The sequence below is a fragment of the Alternaria ethzedia genome (genome assembly GCF_023757985.1).
Source record: "Alternaria ethzedia strain BMP 0044 chromosome Unknown scaffold_9, whole genome shotgun sequence".
NCBI classification, from domain to species: domain Eukaryota; kingdom Fungi; phylum Ascomycota; class Dothideomycetes; order Pleosporales; family Pleosporaceae; genus Alternaria; species Alternaria ethzedia.
The window spans coordinates 259092-278014 of NW_026056202.1; the positions used below are offsets into that span (position 1 = coordinate 259092).

Here is an 18923-nt window from a genome sequence, read left to right on the forward strand (position 1 = left end):
AGTCGTTCTGCTTGTGCGCCACCAACCTGGTTGCATTCATTCTACAGCTGAAGTCTCCAGATCCGAGCGATGTGGCTTGGATCGATAGGCTCTCATCGTTTGCAACGATGACGCTACCTATTGTTTCAGAAGACTTTCTCCGCGCCTCGTGCTCAAGCGAATCATATCGTGATTGCTATCCAAGTTGCGATGGTACACAGCAATCCCATTTACCAGGCTTCGTGGTAGTATCGCCTTCAAGTAAGCTACTATCGATACATCTCTATCTGGGCAGAATATGCGAGTCCTACGAGTATACTTTCGTCAAGCTTGACGAGGTAGCTCACGTTCCCGGTTTCGCTGGCCGATGGAGTAGAAGGATACGCTCCCGGGAGCTGGAATCCACGGAGCTCACCGTGCGACCCTACGACTGCTCCTTGCGATTGACGAACGACAAAGAGAGCTATAAAGCGAGGTTTTCTTTCGATTTCCTTGTGAAACTCGCCCAACTTGATCGAGACTATCGCAGCGGGCTATGTGCCCGTGTAGCTGATGTAGGGACAAAATCGGCGTCGTCTCATGACGGCCCTGCGATGCGGCTGCTCTCTTCGCGTCGTTCGCGTCACGCACGGGTACACTAAGCTAATAACAATATCATCTATTGGTTCTTGGCTACTCTTCCAGCGATGAGAATTAACTGTTGTACGTCGACCACTTGACAACATCATCAAGTGCACACTCTTCACATCATATTGCATTTGCGAATGGGGAATACGGAGCTCGTAGAGTCATGTCTGCATCCGTGAAAGGCTGATTGCGGGCATGTTCAGCAGCGTTGACTGCGCGACCGAACACACAACTTGGCCACATAAGACTATATGTTTGCCTGGCGCAAAACCGTCGCGGAGCCAAGAAAACGACTACATCTACGAATTACTGGACGAGGGGATGCTTACGTGCAGCTACCTAGCTCTGCACTGCCCCACTCGTGGGCTATGTCGTTCATCTGCCTAGGCTCCAACATCGCATAGTTCGATTTCAATCAGGCTCCAAACGTCAGGATCGCGCAAGCTTCTTCGCTTGGTGCATTTACGGCTATCCAACGCCGAGCTGTTCGACGATGGAAAATCGTGACCAATCAAGCTCCGATGACGTATCGCAGCCGCAGCCTCCAGACAAGACATTTGTATACGCTCCGCTCGACCACGACAAAGCATCGATTCGCCTAATCCGCGTCTTTGCGACAAGAAACGACGAGGGTTACATCCAGTGCGAGATTCGTCATGCGTCCATCGACGACTCGTATGTCTGCCTCTCCTATGTCTGGGGTGAACCAGGGGACGAACACTCTATCGGGGTCAACGACAAGATCATGAGAGTACGGAGCAATCTCTTCGGTTTTCTAGGAAGAGCAAGGCAAAACGAACGGTTGCTTAAAGAATGGCTCTGGATCGACGCCATGTGCATTGATCAAGCAAACGTCGGCGAGCGCAACCATCAAGTGCAACAGATGGGTCGTATCTATTCCCACGCCAAAGAAGTTATATCGTGGTTTGGAGAAGACAAAGACTCAATAGCTGCATACTTTATCGGTCAGACATCTCCATTGGCGACTGCGGTCAATCCTAACCGTGCTGACCAGCGCCTCAAATTTGCCTACGCTCCCTACTGGAACCGTGCTTGGATCACACAGGAAGTTCAACTCGCTCAAAAGGTCACTCTACTAGCCAAGACCGTAGAGGTTGATTACCGCTTACTACTCTCTACGGACACAGAATATTGGACGAGAGAACATCGTGAGGCACGCAGCAGAATTGCGACACACTGGATAGTGCCGCCGCGCCCTGCAGATTGGCTACCTAGCGAACGAAGCCTAATCTATGTGATGAGTGATTTTGGTTATAAGAGATGCCACGATATACGAGATCGCGTATATTCCTTGCTCGCTCTTTGCGACGACGGATCAGACGTTCAAGTCGATTACAGCACTTCAGTAGCGCGACTTGCGAGACAGACCCTAGACTGCTGCGGACGGTCGTTCTGTCTCTGTTCTATGCGCATCGTCCATGATGTCTTACATCTCGGACAACAGCTTTCCCGCGGCCCATTGGAAGACGAGTCTTCAAAACCTTTCGCATACATGGTCTTACCCTATTATCAAGGCGTTCTTCCGTCGCGGAGATGCATATCAAAGCCTTGTCAGTTTCTAAGATGCGATGGAACTGAATGGTCGCATACCCCAGGTTTTGTTCATCAGGCATCACAGAACGATGATCCGTCGATTACCATCTATCCCAGCCGCCTTTGCAGATCTGCATTCCACAACCTTACCCGTATCGAGATGGTTGCAGTAGGAGAGTCTCGATTTAGGTGCGATAAAGTGGGGTTTGACATGGAAAAACTTAATACACGTCCAACGCCAAAATTCATAAACAAGGATAGAGCGCGAACTTGGTGGTGGAGTCCACCGCAGAAGAGTCGGCATCATCATCTTACTTTGATACCTACAGGAGATACCTGTAGGATCGAGTTCCAATTCAGTTCTTTGATCGAGATAGCACGCGACTCAGTAGATGCAGATCCATGCGGGGTCGTTAGAACTCAAGGTACAAAGCTGCATCAGTCTGTATTGCGACTTTGTTCTCAACCAGAATAGTTTGAACTTCTCGTGCTATACAACTATCAAGTTGGAAGCGTCGCTGTTAAACACTCGTTTATTTTCTATGTCCCAACTAGTCCCTACCACGGCAGCGTCGTCCCATCCCAATTCTGGAACGTTCCCGAGATCGACCTCTCCGCCTTATCCAGCGTGCTCAAAACCCCGCCCACACTCTGCTCAACAGTAATAGCACCCGCGGCCTTCAACGCCTCAGGCGGACCCATAGTATTCCCCATATCTGTCACCACCAAACCGGGATGAGTCACGTATGATGTGAGCCACGGCTCCTCGAAATGCATCCTGTTCACAGCCCAGTTCAGTGCGGCCTTGCTAGATCCGTACGGGCTGAAAACCTCTGGGAAGCCAGCGAGACCTGCCTGGGCGCCCATGCTGCCGATGACCGTGGAGATGGCAAGGAAGATGGGGTTGCCGGACTTGCTAGCTTGGAGAAGTGGCTTGACGGCCTGGAAGAGGAGGATAGGACCGATGGTGTTGACGGCAAAGTGGTCGCGGAGTGCCTCGGATGAGGTGTTGGCGATGGTTGTTCCCGAGTGCGCGATTCCGGCGTTGGCAATCACAATGTCGAGAGAGGTGATGCCGTGCTCGGATATGAGCTGCGCGACAGCATTCTTGGGGTCTGCTTCGGCAGATGAGTCGAGTTTGACGATGACGAGTTTAGAACCCGAGGCCTTGGACAAAGACTCCAGTGTTGGGGTGGACTTGGCGACGTCTCGGACTGCGGCAATCACAGTTGTGTTTGGGCGTTGGAGCAGGCTTTGGGTGAAGCCTTTGCCGATGCCGCGGTTGGCTCCGGTGATCAGATAGGTAATGGATGTAGACATGGTTTGGTTTGTGGTGGCTGCTGTGATGATGTCGAATGTGTAGCAATTGGGTAGAGAGCTGTAATGTTATGATCCACACGATACACCTCTTCCTTATGTAGGCTCCGACCTGAAATAGAAGAGGTGATAAACCCCGAGGCCGAGCATGCTTAACAATCTCTTGGTCCTTGCTGGCGTGCTCGTGCTGGTGAGGAAAAGTTCCATACGAATGATGCAATTTGGCCAGAAGGAGAGTTTGTTCGTCCGATGCTGAGAGTTACGGGCGCACTCTGCTGAAACACCTAGACTGATCAGTCGACCTCGGGATCTAAGCATGGCCCGGTGGGTGATTAGTGAACGTTGAGATTTCTGGTAGCCGGACCGATGCTTAGTGAGCCCGGCCATCCTAGACTAGGTAGTCTACCACGCAGCATCTTCATGAGTTACGCAGTCTGATTTTAGCCACTACTGCCTCTTGATTATACGTTTTGGCATTCGTCGGCATGAGGATTGGTAGACAGCAAAGGGTGAGCAGTACATGATAGCGCATATAGTAAGGCAGAAGCGACCTCGAGAACATTGCGGACAATCCTCCGTGAACCAGGCGTTGCACCTGTTGTTCGGCGGTATTCGGGGGTACGTTGACCTGCTGCAGCATACCTACCGCGCACGCAATGTTAACGTTTCAACTTGGAAAGCGGGGGATTCTCTGCAACTATTTTACTTCCTGAGGACTAAGGTCGAGATGAATGATTACCTATGCATTTCGGCATGGAGGTAGGCGGCGTTAGCAGGAGCGGCTGCCGAGGTTGCCGATTCCTGGCCGAGTCGAAGCCGTCCATGGTGCTCAGGTAGCTTTAGAAGCGTTCTCCTTCTGTCGCTTCACCTCCTTAGCTACGTATAAACACACGGGTTGACTGCTCTTGCCTCTTATCGATGCATTGCGCGAACTGCTTCGCGTATGCTGCTGCCTCGGACAAACCTTGGAACCGTTATGACATCCTGCCACCAGCTGGGAACCGGTAAACATCGCACCATCGGCCAACTGTGAAGCTACCGATTTTCGCAGGTTTTCGCATTCCAGAGTCGCCCGAAATGTAGAAGAAGGTTGAGCCGTAACAGTTACGGACGAGGCTGAAAGGAAAATGGGCAGGTTGTGGTTATTGGCCTCCAGCAGCCTGCACTGCCCCGCTCAACGTGATGCCTCAGCCTACAACGAGCAGCCACCTGTTGGCAGCCTGATCAAATGCACATTTCTCTTTCTTATTACGCTCCTGTCCTCCATGATATTCTGGTTGATCAGTAGTAGCAGCACTTTACCATTTAATTTCAATCCCTTCACATTACGATGGAAGATGCTGAGGCCCGATCCTCACCCGCCAATCAGAGTCCTACAGTTCCCACCGAATCGCCGACGGACTTCATCCACTCGCCCATCAACTATTGTGCGCCTTCTATCCGTCTCGTTCGCATACAGGCTTCAAAGTCATCGGATGGCTTCATCCAATGCCAAATGCGACATGCTTCGACGGCGAGCACTTACCTCTGCCTGTCCTACGTTTGGGGCGCTGACGACAGCTTCCAATGGATTCTCGTTAATGGTCAGCGTTTTCGGATTCGAAAGAATCTCTACAACTTCCTGGAAGAGGCAAGGCAGCAGCCGCAGTGGCAATCTCATTGGTTCTGGATAGATGCTATCTGCATAGATCAGAGTAACTCCACTGAAAAAAACCATCAGGTTAAGCAGATGGGAGACATCTTTGCAGGGGCTGTCCAGGTGGTAGCGTGGCTCGGTATGCATGAGTGGATCGTTACCTTTTTAGAGACCTCGAAGATTCTGGGAGAGTGTGTGGACGTTGCACAAAAGAGCTTGAAAAGATGCAGGGGAAAAGCAGGGATTACAGTAGGAAACACATGTGCGCCCCTTGGCTCTTCAGATGAAGATGAAGATCGTCATGATGCACGAATTGCACAAGCCAACGCGGATGGATTTCGTCCCTTTTGTCACGCTGATTATTGGGATCGTGCGTGGATCACTCAAGAAGTCGCGCTGGCCCGCCACATCACATTCATGGCTGGCAAGGCAAGCTTAGCAGGAAGTTCAATCATCTTCGACTATAATCAGTACTCTCACCATCGCATCCAGGCATTGGATCCACGGAAAGCATCAGAACTTCGAGGGAGGAGCTTGATATATCTTTTGGAACAGTTCAAGTACAAGGTTTCGGGTGTGATACGAGATCGCGTCTTTTCGCTGCTTTCGTTGTGTGGCGACGGATCAGACGTGGTTGTCGATTACGATGCAACAGATCTCCAGGTGGCCGAAAACGTCCTGAATTGCTGTAAACGCACCTTCTGCGTATGCTCAATAGGCATAGTTGTATCCGTCTTGCGCGTTCAAACTGAACTCTCGATCTCGCGATACGTTCTCAACTCGCGATTGGACTTCGCGCGGATAACCCTTCCAGTGATAACGGACCTGCGCATCTACAATTACGACGTTACATCGCATGCTTTATATCGCCCCTCGTGTCTGACACTGAGTATTCGTATGCTTTGCCGCTCATACCGCGGGATACTCCATGTATGCACCGACCATATGGGGACTACGGAGTCAGTCAGATATCGTCACAAGGTGTTTGGTGAGCGGCGTATCCATCCGATTGAAGGATGCCGAATTGATGTCTCAACCGATCAGCGGTTTTGCACCCTTTTCCTTTCTCTGGCGTTTCTGTATGATATCACACAGAAGGCTTTATTCCAGCCGCCGTGCTGTGAGCGAGTTTCAAATGATGGAACTCCGTCAGCTTGGCCGTCTTCCATGTCTGGAGTAACTATGTGCGACTGAGAAATGTGCGCTATTATTCGGATCAATCTCCGCTTTTGGCGAAGTACATTTGTCTGCAAGTTTGACGCACTTTGGGCTTGAAATCATTATACAGGTGTTATCCTTCGTCTATCAATACATCATACCCCAATATCTCAATCTTTTTCGATCAGTCTTGGGCGCAGTACTCTCCATCATGCTTCACAAGCGTTTCATACGACTCGTTCGTCGTCCACCCATTCTGAACGATAAGACCTCGCTTTGATTTCACCATTCTCGGTCATCTTCCTAGCCTTCGCTGTCACGGATATGCGCTTCGATCTGTTCTTGCGTAAAGGATATAGGACGGGGCATCGAGCTGCTGATATCATTCCAGTAACTGTTACAACCGCACGTTAGCCACTAGACCGGCGAAGCAAGAGAAGCTTTGAGAGTTCGCAACATACCGTGCTACATCAATCAAACACTGCGCCGACACTCTTGGCGGCCACCTTGTGTAGTGCGGGAATGTCGACACTATTGTTGCGTTCACATGAACATTTCTTCTCGATCCGGAGCTTGCGGCCGCTGTCGTAGCGGTGGAAGTTCTTGTATTCATCGTTTGGGGCGCTTGTGGTGTGGTTGTGACGGACGGAGACTCGTTGGTGTCTAGGCTGCAATGATGAGAAAGCAGTGAATCTTGGGACATTCTCCGCAGAGCGATATCTGTAACGCGAAAGATTCATGGCAGCGGAATGATGTGCGGTCCATGCTACACCGTTGCTGACGTTGTTCACTGCTCTAGCATACGGCGTCGCAAGCTTAGCGAGTGCCTCGACCTTTCAGAGACCTCTTGGCTTGTCGGATGAGCATTGACGATAATCTTCAAGGGTGACAATCGCTAGACTGTCAGGAACACAATATCGCATTGTCAAAGTCTATCTCACTTCAAGCCGACTGAAGATCGTCGCTGTCAGAAACTCCGTAAACGCCATGCTTGCTCATATCGACATTATCCTCCGTCTCCACATGCCACCCTATTCGTCATCGAGTATCGAGCTGGCCAGCGGGCCAAAGAAGGGTACTTCGTATCGATCGAGTGTTGCGGCTGTCCACATGTTAGCGACTGGCTCCATTCTAGCTTTCACACCTTGGACCCACCATCCAGATATGCCCTCCAAGTCAACCACCCTATCCCCGCTAGATCTCCGATAAACAGCACCCAGGAGATGAAGCTCGACCAGCTGAATATAATGTGCACCACAAAGACGAAAGCGAACAGCAAGCTGCTTTGCCAGGCGTGGAACCGAACATAGTCGCTTTGGTGCTCCAGAACCAGCAGTAACACACCACCCGCTGGCGGTAGTAGAAGGTATGCCAGGCACGCTTCATAGTCCAGTCGCCAGCCTAAAGACGTTGTGAACATGTCTACATCCTCGCGCGAACGGCCGAAGCCTGTGCTCCGCGAAGGCTGGTCCCATGCTATGCGCTCTGTATCGGGTTCTGCGGGCGGCGATATAGGCGATTGACCTTGAAAGTAGTCATGCTGTTCGTATGCGCGTGTGGTGGGCGATGTGATGTTACGTGTGCGGTCGATAGATGTCCTCGGCGAGTGGACGGGCGGTGGAGAGAGCGCGCGTGACGATTCGGGAATGTCTTGGTATGGGGCGAAGTTGGCTGCCATTATAGTTTCCTTGCTTGGAAGACGTATGCAGTATATGAGGAGCTTGTCGCTCAATTCCTGGGTCTTGCGAAGTTTGGTGCAAGAGATAGGGCTGACGCAGAGGCAGGTGTAACCGGGGCTGTGACGTTTGGCAGGGATCCGAGCTCGAGATGGGCCGGGGTTCTGCCGTTGGCACGTGAATGATCGCTTTCGGCCATCTCCGCCGTGTCACTCTACTGCAGGAACAGTCATGCTGTGCGACGTCTCTAGAAAACGACGGCTCACACAGCTGTTGAGTACCTCGCAGTGAACTGCGTGCTAACGCAAGTGCGACAAGTCAATGTCAAGTAAAGTGACGCCGCCATCCCGACGCTGGCTCGAGGTCGCACTCCTTATGTCACAGGGACATCAGATCCCGCCTCCGGTGAAGCTTTATCTCGCCATGTGTCTTCCTACCTCACTACACATCCTGTACGGTTGGAACCACGTATAAAATTGAACGTTTAAGCACTTGCTGGCATCCATTCACACCGCTCACACTGCACTTCGGTAAACTTTGCGCTTATTCCGTCGTTCCCCGAAACTTCAACGCCACAGAACACCGCGTTGTCACACTTCAACTCACAAACTCTCTTACAACCAGAATACATCCATCAAAATGTGCATCGCTATACTTACGACCGCGCACCCAGACTACCCGTTCATTCTACTCAACAATCGCGACGTACGTTTGTTAGGCTTCAGTGTTTCTCTCCCACAACTGACACAGATCAGGAGTACCTTCACCGTCCAACGGCAGAAGCAACATGGTGGCCATCTCCAGATTCGCAAGTCTTAGGAGGCTACGATCTCCACCGCCCTGCTCACGGCACCTGGCTAGGTGTGACTCGTCAAGGCCGAATCGCAGTATTGACCAACTACCGTGAAGAGGACCAAACCATTGTTGAGGGAGCGCGAAGCAGAGGATTGATTCCAAACGCTTGGCTGAAGATCGACCCAAAGAAAGGGGAGAGCACAGAAGGTTTCGCGAAACGAATGATCGAAGAGGATGGTGTTGAAGGTGTAGGAGGTTTCTCGCTCTGCTATGGATTCATCCAGGATGTCGTCAAAGAAGAAGGAAAGGGTCTGGCGATCGTCAGCAACCGCACTCCAGACGTTCACGGTGTGGTCCATCTCCTGCAAACACCAAATGAAACTCGAGCTCTCAGCAACGCCGCCTACAGTGACCGCAGCTGGCCCAAAGTAACAAACGGAGAAACCTGGACGCGCACCGCAATTGCGGAGTCCGTCGCCGCGAATGAATCTCGAGATCAGCTTATCAATCGTCTCATTGACATCCTGACCACGGACACCATGCCTCGACAGAAAGAGAATGAGGAGTGGGACATGTATCTCAACCAGCTCCGTCATAGTATCTTTATACCGGCTATCGGAAGGGACCATCTTGAAGAGCACAAGATGCCTGCGCATGAGATCGGCGACTTGGTCAAAGTGAAGGCGGTGGACGCTACGAGTGGGTGCTATGGTACCCAGAAGAACATCGTAGTGCTCTGCGACAAGGAAGGCAAGGTGACGTATTTCGAGAGGACGCTGTATGACAGCGACGTGAAACCGATTGAGAAGGGTAAGGGAGACAGGGCTTTTGACTTCACGATTGAGGGATGGTAATACCACTATCGATCCTATGTGTTAGATGTTAGAGTAATCACTGCTTTCACTTTATCCCGACTTGAACCATCCGTACGTTTTTTCTATATACTACCCATTGTCAACTTTTCATCGGCCAGCGCAGTCGTATCTAGTAGCCGCCAGTAGAACTTGATCTCGAAAGTTCGATTCCACTACTGCAAACGCAACAGCCAGACGCGCCTCCCTTGATCTCTCCGTTTGCTGCCCGCGACATCGCGCTACACAATTGGTCCGTGCAGCTATTCTCTCCGTTGCTACGCCTGACCACCCCGTCAACAACACAGCTTGTCTCCTCACTTGACCTTGAACGCAATCATCTTGCAACAACCATTTTGGCCCGCTTCCAGCCCGAACCAGCAATCGCTTCTCCTACTCCCACGTTTTCATCCTTCCAACACCGCTACCATGTGTATTATGTGGTTCGTAGTGCACAACGACGGCCCCCGCGAGCACTTGATCGATTACCTCCACTGCGGCCATCTCGACTGCCCTGGAACGTTGGAGTTTCACAACAAGTGCGTGCTCGTAGAACCCCGCGCCGACTGTGGAGAGTGTTTGAAGGCAGATGGCGATCAGGTGGATCAGGAGGTATGTGCGTATTCTGCTATTCCGCAATACGAATTGGCGTACGTAGAGGGGACTGGCTGGGTCAAGGTCGCTGAGAACGAGAATGCTGCGGCTGGAGGACAAAACCAAGAGGAGGACGATGATGAGGTCGGCTCATACCACAGCTTTCGAAGCCTCTCGGACGTCGACAGTATCACATCACACTGGCGTCTGGATCCACCAAGGCGTGCCCGAAAGAACGCTACAGCCCCGCAAGACAACTCACCAGCACCAGCTCTCCACGCTTCTCCAGCGGTCGCAGAGCCATTCGAAACCCGCTCCGCCCACGACCCACACGAAATGCAAGAAGTGGGCTCGCCATTCCACGAAAACGGCTCCAACCAAGATCCAAACATCCCAGATGTTGCGGACCCATCCTTTACCGACTCACCCAACACGCTCAAGCACCGCCATCTCGTCAACGGCCAGCTGAAGGAGCTGAAAAAGCTTACCAAGCGCATGTCTCGCCATCGGCGCCAGAACAGTGGACCCGGGCGCCCACATCAGGGTCATCGACGTCAAAACAGCCAAGTGGCTGGTAATGTCGTCGCCCCGCACCCTTATGGGTTTGCGATGGGCGGGGACGTAGTGCCTCAAGGTCTACCAGGAGGTCATGTGCCGCAGTACTTGGGAGTACCTCAACCGGGCCAGGCGCCGACGTGGGTCTGGGGACCGGTTCCGCCGCCTCATCTGAGGGGGATGTATCCGCCTGTAAGTATTGTTGTATTTCGATCTAATGATGCTTGCTGACATGTATAGTTCTAGGGGTGATGAGATGGTGTAGGATATGTGGCTGTGTAGGGAACCGAGAAGGCTCCGGAGGGAGATAGGATGAGATGGTGGATGATTTTGTACTGCACTTCTGTTTTGTAAGAATGAAACACTTACCTCAAGAAGTCTACATTGCCTTGGTATGTGGTTGAATGTCGCTTTTCATACTGATGTAGGCTTCTTACGGCATGATGGAGGGAAGATGAAGTTGGTATGCACGTGCTTAGACTTGGCACGCTACAGGTGACAGGGAGTTAGTGACGTCTTGTAGATCTTTCGGCAACTCTAATCAACAAACACCGAGCCGCAGTTCAACCCTCGCACCCGTTCTCGCGACAACCTGACTGCACTCGCTGTATCGTGTCAAATTTTCCAGAGACCAGAGCCACAATCTTTATCCTTCCTGTTCGACCGATCACGCGCCTTTCCGATCCTCCTCGCACACTATCAGCCGTCATGGCGTCGCTTCCGCCTCAGCGCCCCGCGTCGCAACATAGACCCTCACCTCCTGCCGAATCATCGTCCTCACAGCAGGAGCAAACAGAACGGACGAACAGCTTCTCTGGGCAATCGGTAGATTCGCAGACGTTGCTACTCAATACGCCATCCACGCAGTCAGCCTCTTCTACGCCGCAAGAACAGACCGAGGTACCCACACAGACCACCGCGCCACAATTAGACGAAGACGACGAACCGCGAAGATGCTGGATCTGCTTCAACGACGAGACGGAAGACGACGAAACGACATCGGAGTGGAGGTCGCCTTGCGCCTGCTCACTAGTGGCGCACGAGCGGTGCTTGCTAGACTGGATAGCGGATATGGAGGCGCCCAGCTCACGGCGACGGGCTGGTAAAGCAGCAGGGCAGATATTATGCCCTCAGTGCAAGAGCGAGATCAGAATAGAGCGACCGAGGAGCTACGTGGTGGACATGGTTCGGGGCGTTGAGAAGCTTACGGGTAACCTCCTGCTTCCGGGCTTCGCGCTCGTCACAGGCACAGCGCTCTACTCGACACTGACGCTATCCGGGACGGCAACGATATACCAGATATTCGGCACGCAAGATGCGCTGCAAATTCTCGGCCCGCTCTACGAGACCCCGAGTCGGTCGGTCAACTCGGTGACATTGCAGTGGCTGGAGCATCTGAGGCAGCACTGGAGGTTAGATCTTGGGTTGCCGTTGATTCCGACAGTTTTGGTCGCAAGTCGAACTTCATTCGCAGACTCCTTCCTACCCTTCCTTCCGCTCATCTTCTTCGTTAGCTCCGGACAACCAGGCGATGATATGCTACAACTACAATGGCCACCGAGCGCCGCGTTCACATTTGCCGCACTACCATATCTTCGAGGGTTCTACAACGCATATTACGAGCGTGTGTGGTTACCACGAGAGCAGCAGTGGCTGAAGGAGATCCAGCCCCGTGCTGGCGAGGACGTAGCCACAGATGCTCAGGTACAACATGACCACGACCATGACCACGACCACGGAGGTGACGAGGATGTGATTGAAGAAGTAGAGATAGAACTCGACTTCGACATCTTCGCAGACTGGAATAACAACGGCGAAGCCGACAACGACGACGATGACGACGACGCGCACGAACATCCTCCCGTACCCGTCGCGCGAGGCCCAGCAGGACCCATCGACGCGCCACCGCAAGACGATCAAGACGACGCCGAGATGCCTGATCTCGTCGACGTCGAACACCAGCAACACGCAGCACCTCCACCCAACATTCCCATGCAACCTGCCGCACCCCGACCCCGACGTGTTCGACGCGAACGCGGCGTAACTTTCTCCACCACCTCCCTCGCAGACACGATCCTCGGTGCTCTCATCTTCCCAACTATAGCCGCCGCCATGGGCGAGATCCTCAGACTCAGTCTACCCAGCTCATGGGTAACACCTCCTACAGGCGCACCGGCAACATCTTGGCTCGGTGGCTGGATCAACACGGGTGGCAAGGCAGGTGGTGTGGGCAAGCCAACAGGGTTTCTACAGACGCGCTGGGGCAGGAGTGTTGTCGGTGGATGTATGTTTGTTGGGCTAAAAGACATGATCATGCTGTACGTTCGGTGGAAGACGGCGCAGAATCATCGGAAGAGAGGCATTGTAGATCATGATAGGAAGAAGCCCAGGAGTGGTGCTAGGGCATCGGCTTGAGGGTGCTTGGGTTTGGGTGATTAAGAATTAGAGTGAGCTCAGGAGTATGGGTATGTGATGATGGGACGAATGTGTTTGAGCATGTTGTGGAGTCGACCTATTCGGAGGGTCTACTATTTGTATATTACACTCAATCACACCAGACTGGCGACCAGTCAATTGAGCTATCAACTCTCAAATCATCTTCCCATGAAAACATAATCCTTCCATCCTAACCCACCCTTCCCCTCCTATCGCACAACTACCCAAACCTCTCCGCAGCAATCCTCTTCAAAAACTCCATAGTCCCCGCCTCCTTCTCCCTCCTCTCACTCAACCTCTCATTCCTCTCCGCCTCCCTCGCCCTCGCAATCTCCTCCCTCCGTATCTCCCTCTCGTTCTTCTGCCGCTCTTGCTCCTTCTTCTTCTTCTTATACACGTCTATCCCGTCGTCGCCCATGAGATCTGATTCGGCGACGTCTACCTCCCCGGCTTCTTTGGCGTCGCGGAAGGAGTTTAAAGTAGAGGTTACTTCGCGTTTCTTTTCGAGTTGGCGTTCGCGGCTGTTGGGGTCTGCGCGGGGGACGAGGTCATCTAGAGCTTCTTTCTGCGTTTTGCGATCGGTTTTGCGGGCGTGGCGGATGGAGTCTAGGTAGTTTGATTGGCCATGCGCGCGGTCTTCAGAGACGAGTTCGTTGCGGAGGGTTAGGTCGTCCATGTTGGGGATTGTGGGACCGTGGCCGGTGTGGCGGGGGAGGTTTGTAGGCGGCGCGGGACCGAAGTCGTCGTCGCTTGCATCTGAGACCTCCTCCTCTCCCTGCTTTCGTTCGTAGCTAGGCGACGCCCTCCTCCTAGACACCCCAGGAGAAATCCCACGATACGTCTGCACCGTCTCCTTCGCCGTCTTCAACATCGACGGATCATACCAGCTCCTTGCTAGCTCCCCGCCGTTCCAGCGACTGACGAAGCTCTTCCATCGGCCTTTTATCTCCCGCTCGTCGAGACTGTCGAGTTGGATGTTTTTCTGGATGTCGAGGTAGGATTGGAAGAGCGGTTTGTAGTCTTCGTAGTGGCGCTTTGATAAAGGCCTTGCTTTGTAGGGTAGGTCTATGGGTCGTGGTGCGGCGGGTGAGCGTGAGCGGTGCCGCTTGTGGCGGTGGGTGTCTTCGTCGCGACGGGGGGAGCGGGAACGGTGCGAGCGATGCGTGCGATGATGTTTCTTGTGGGTGCGCGGTTCACGAGCGTCGGAATCGGGATGAGGCCGCGACTGTGTTGGTAATTGCGCGGTGGAGGCTTCGGGTGTCTGGCTGCGGCGCGGCATGGTGGAGGTTTGGTGGTGGAGAGTTAACGTGGAGTCGCGAGAGAAGTTCACATGTCATAGCGGGCCGCTTCCGCGCCGTGGATGCACCCCAATCCAGGGAAAAGCTGAACACCCCCGGGCCTAGAGCCTACATTGATTTTACGCCTCCAAATTTGCACATCGCTGGTCTAATTTAGGCTCTAGGCCTGTTCAGTTTGTTGTTCAATTCCCACAGCGTCCAGTACCTTATTTTTGCTGTTTTTTTGGTCATGTCACGGAACGGAGGGAAGTTAAGAGGTATGTATATGTGATAGTGATGGTGGGGGTAGGGAGAGAGGGGTAACTGTGCATCATCCCCCTCTTTCTATCCTTCTTCTTTGCCTTCTCTACCTACTACATCTATCCTATACAAACATTCTTCTTGATTAACTTCACAACTTTCTTCATTCTACTTTCTTTCTTCTCTTCTTCCTCCTTTACTACTTTCTCTTCTTCTATCTCGTCTCTGCTATCATATATAATAGTTAGCATTTTTGTTTCACTTGTCTTGCTTACTTCTGGTTTCCCCTTTCCTGTCTTCAGATATTCTGGTATCTGTTTATCATTGTATTTAGTATTCAATTTCTTCTTCTTGTTACTCTTGTTACTTACTTCTACCATATCTGTATTTCTTCCTTTCCAGTTCTTCTCTTCTGCTGTTTTACCCATTTTGATTCTGTTTCTATTGTTAATAGTTAGCTTTCTTTCTTTCTTTCTTTGTTCTTGGGAATTCTGAGGAAAGAAGAGAGGTGGACGGCATGTTTATATATGTTTTGGCTTTGACTCATAGATGTGTGCGCTAGGTTGGAGTTTGGTTGCTTATCTTCGACTATGAAGTTGCGGGGATGGGTATTGGCGGTACCAAACTACTACTTGCGCAAACCAACGACTCCCCACAACCGTTCAGTACCACCAACTCAGAGACGACGAGCCAACCACACCTTCCACATTTCGAACGAATCATGCGAAAAGAAATTCTCACGTACGAGATGTGTCGCCCATCCACGAACCTCAAGTATCATGTCGCACAAACTTTGAAATCATCAGTCTCCACGGGTCTCGTGCCGCTATACAATGGCATTGATTTACCTGGATATATAACCTAACTGTTGGCGATACAATCGAGCTGCAAGCGCGGATCAAGAAGTCTACGGAGACCTGCGTTGTCATGGTTTTCTATGACTCCCGCGGAGAGGCGATGGTGTATGGATTTGAACACCCCTACCCACCACCTTACAGAGCATTTTTTCCTTGTACAAGATCAGAATTTCGGGCTTTCGATCCTCCCAAACTTGAGAGGAGATACGGGCTGAGTACGCGTTGTCCTTCCTGGGCATGGTCTCGACGGTGATGTAGTCGCGATCGTTGTAACCGGGTGAGTGTACTGTGACAGGTATTTTGGAGCTGCGGACACTATGTTCGCCTATTGGCCGAGATTGAGACTCGATGATGTATGTTCGCCGGTGAGTCGGGTGCTAGGCTCGATGGAGTATGTACGTTCGCCTGTGAGTCGGGTACTAGGCTCGATGAAGTATGTATGTTCGCCTGTAAGCCTTCAACCCCCAACCCTGATGTGCCACAAAGTGCCATTCCCTGTCAACTCATGCAGAGCCAAGCATCAGCTCAACGCCTACCCTAGCAGTTGCCGGCGTGCTATTACGCGATTTCAGCAAACCGCGTATTTATCAATACATATATATATGCATCTGGAGGGCCGAGTCTTTAACGTTGTCTCTTCGATCACATCTATTTATGCGCGATTGTCCTTAAGTAGTATCAGCACAAGTCAAAGAGGGTTCTCCGGTCACTGAAACCTTCGTGATTCTCATCCCAGTCTACTGCATCTCTTGCAACATATTTGCCAGCTCGCCCTCCCTATCATCACCAAGGTACCTCAGCCGTCTGCCAGAACATCGAAATTATCGGATCTTTTGCGGCAAATCAAACAGCATGTTCAAACTCTCCAACGAAGCTATCATTGCACTTGTCACCCTCGTCACTGGATGCCCTCCATCTATCTTCGTCATCTGGCACCTGATCAGGCGTAGGCGTTGCGTAGATTCGGACCAGGACGCACGTAGTAGGTCTCAAGGTTTTGTCTTATGGTATGAACAGCATGTTAATAGTTCGACAGCGGATCAACTCGACCTCGTTCGTTTACCGGCCCAAATCTTTATCGAGCATGTAAATCTGCTCGTGTCACAGCCCGGCCTCGCCTACCTACCCGATCGATCCTGAACGTTCAATGTGGAATACACGGAAGCTAGTGAAGCGACTCTCGGGCAATGGTGGAAATAGACCGCTGATAACACATTTGGAACTACGTGTGTGTAGTGCAACCCCAGGATGAGTGGATCAATAGGCCAGGAGACGACATGATGGATGTTGTTAGCCGCAGTCGACGCGATACTCACTTATGCATCCTACATTCGGGAGTGGAACTGTTAATAGACGGCTAAGAAAGCATCGTATTCTCATACCGCAATCTCATGCTACCATTCCATACTGCTCCCTTCACCTACGCAACACCAGGAATAGCCACAGGTCCAACCGGCCCACTGCTCGCCCCAATGTTCGCTTGATGCATCGTCCTCGCACCCCATTGATCCGGGTAGTCCACGGCAGTATGAAACATCTGGTAGTTGGCCCACATGATGATATCTCCTTCCTCTACCTTCGGCAACATGATGTATTCCGGTTTGAGTACGCGTTCTTGGATGGGTTTCAACCACGCCCTTATCTCCGCAACGTCATCGATGATAGTGGGTTCCTCGTCTTCGCTCGACCGAACGAATGCGCGCCGGACGCAGATGCCGTGGACCATGAAAGCGCGCTCGCCTGTCACGGGGTTCACCCAGACCATGGGGTAGCGCTTGATATCTTTTTCGTCGTAGGGCCCAAGATCTTCGGTTGACTTCTCTTTGCCTTGACTCACTAGGCCTAGACCGTGGGACTGGCCTTTGCAGTCACCCATCCATTGGTAAGGGTGGGGTGCATACTCGACCCATGAGTGGTCGGCAGTCTTCTTCTCTTGCTCTGTCATCATGTCGTATGTCTGGACGTTGCTGAAGAAGGCGGTCAGACCGGGTTCAGTCTTCATGGTCATGCCACTGCCGTCGTCCCAGTGTATGGTCATTTCTGGAGATGTGGGTCGCTTGATGCAGCGGAGGGTGGTGAACCAGGCTGGGTCGCGGGCGTACAGCGGTGCATCGATATGCCAGCGTTGGAAGCGTGTGTGGCCTTGCGCGTACTCTTCTTCTGGAAGCGGTTTGTCGTGCCATGCGTGTGCGACTTCTTTCTTGATCGTTGCGTCTTTAAGCCCGTAGTGGTCTGATCCTTGGTAGCCTTTGCCGATCAGACGGACATTCTCTGCACCGGGTATACCGACAACATCGCGTCCTCTCTGGACTCGCGTTAGCGCGGCAGTCCACTTGGTTAGAGGTGACTCTTACCGATAGTAGGCCACCCTGTTTGTGGAAGGTCTTCACATCGCCATGGGAATGCACATGTGGTGCTTTGGGATCGAAGCGTGTGACAAGCTCCCATTGCTTGATGGGCGCGAGGTTCTGCTGACCCTTAACAACAACAAGCTTGTGTGTCCAGATCGCGTTTGAGAGCGCTTTGACGTCGGAGTCTACAACACAATGTTAGCTAATCGCATTGCCATTGCCGTGCCGCCAGTGTGCTTACCACTGATGTTGTCGAGATTGAGGTCATCGATCACCGCTCCAAAGTTATGCTTCTCTTTGGCAGTCTTCTCCATCTCCTTCACCGTGAAGGCGGGCTCAGGGGCCAGGATACCTGGTGCCATGATTCTTCGCCGATGTCGAGGAAAATGATGACCGGCAATCTTCCTTCTAGGCGGTGGTCTCTTGCGGTGAGTTTTGAACAGAAGAAGCGAAAGTTCGAGTGGTGAGAACGTAAAGCCCGATGTCATAAGTGTCTACACCATCAGCCAGCCTTGATCTATAATCCCCACGCCACATATATGCTCAAAGTCGAGACCATGTTCATCCACCCACTCTTACTCAACGGCCATCCCCGCATTCCCATCTAAGCACTCGGTCGTTATCAAAGACCCTATCTCAGCTGCGCTTGATACTATAGCGATGAATCTACCGAACGTGCGGGGAATGTTTTCCTGGCAGGCGCCCTTCGCTAAGATCCATGGACGTTATCTTATCAGCATCCAAGTCCCGGCCGAGAGTCAACTCATGGAAGCTGCTGCGCTCGGCCGACTTCGTAATCTGTGAGTTGTGTGAGCGCGGTGGCTGGATAGCCAGGTCAGTCGAAAGCAGTGAGCGCATATTCGCATCCGACTACGATGTGGTGAGATAGCAATCGCTGACCGGGCGGCGCACTCTCACTGCACGGCTGATAACCGCAGTCACTGCAACGCGAGATGCGAGATGCAGTCAGCTGCTCTCGCGATTATTGCATGTGGTGTT

General features: G+C 52.2%; 7 protein-coding genes across 7 annotated transcripts; 3 read left to right on the top strand and 4 right to left on the bottom strand.

Moving 5' to 3' along the window:
- Positions 1 to 2718: 2718 nt before the first annotated feature.
- Positions 2719 to 3480, bottom strand: J4E87_004660 (uncharacterized protein; the record flags this gene model as incomplete). The annotated part of the gene is made up of 1 exon (XM_049376279.1): positions 2719 to 3480. One exon carries the CDS (start codon positions 3478 to 3480, stop codon positions 2719 to 2721), a length of 762 nt encoding a protein of 253 aa, XP_049233790.1.
- Positions 3481 to 7302: 3822 nt separating this feature from the next.
- J4E87_004661 (uncharacterized protein) lies at positions 7303 to 7949 on the bottom strand (the record flags this gene model as incomplete). Its single annotated transcript, XM_049376280.1, has 2 exons — positions 7303 to 7373; positions 7427 to 7949. 2 exons carry the CDS (start codon positions 7947 to 7949, stop codon positions 7303 to 7305), a joined length of 594 nt encoding a protein of 197 aa, XP_049233791.1.
- A 637-nt stretch (positions 7950 to 8586) lies between these two features.
- J4E87_004662 (uncharacterized protein) lies at positions 8587 to 9596 on the top strand (the record flags this gene model as incomplete). The annotated part of the gene is made up of 2 exons (XM_049376281.1): positions 8587 to 8652; positions 8703 to 9596. 2 exons carry the CDS (start codon positions 8587 to 8589, stop codon positions 9594 to 9596), a joined length of 960 nt encoding a protein of 319 aa, XP_049233792.1.
- A 426-nt stretch (positions 9597 to 10022) lies between these two features.
- Positions 10023 to 10988, top strand: J4E87_004663 (uncharacterized protein; the record flags this gene model as incomplete). The annotated part of the gene is given in 3 exon segments (XM_049376282.1): positions 10023 to 10026; positions 10045 to 10934; positions 10983 to 10988. The coding sequence occupies 3 exon segments, from the start codon at positions 10023 to 10025 to the stop codon at positions 10986 to 10988; spliced, it is 900 nt and encodes a 299-aa protein (XP_049233793.1).
- Positions 10989 to 11450: 462 nt separating this feature from the next.
- J4E87_004664 (uncharacterized protein) lies at positions 11451 to 13157 on the top strand (the record flags this gene model as incomplete). Its single annotated transcript, XM_049376283.1, has 1 exon — positions 11451 to 13157. One exon carries the CDS (start codon positions 11451 to 11453, stop codon positions 13155 to 13157), a length of 1707 nt encoding a protein of 568 aa, XP_049233794.1.
- A 241-nt stretch (positions 13158 to 13398) lies between these two features.
- Positions 13399 to 14457, bottom strand: J4E87_004665 (uncharacterized protein; the record flags this gene model as incomplete). Its single annotated transcript, XM_049376284.1, has 1 exon — positions 13399 to 14457. The coding sequence occupies one exon, from the start codon at positions 14455 to 14457 to the stop codon at positions 13399 to 13401; it is 1059 nt and encodes a 352-aa protein (XP_049233795.1).
- Positions 14458 to 16993: 2536 nt separating this feature from the next.
- Positions 16994 to 18286, bottom strand: J4E87_004666 (uncharacterized protein; the record flags this gene model as incomplete). Its single annotated transcript, XM_049376285.1, has 3 exons — positions 16994 to 17878; positions 17928 to 18109; positions 18166 to 18286. 3 exons carry the CDS (start codon positions 18284 to 18286, stop codon positions 16994 to 16996), a joined length of 1188 nt encoding a protein of 395 aa, XP_049233796.1.
- Between the last annotated feature and the right edge of the window lie 637 nt (positions 18287 to 18923).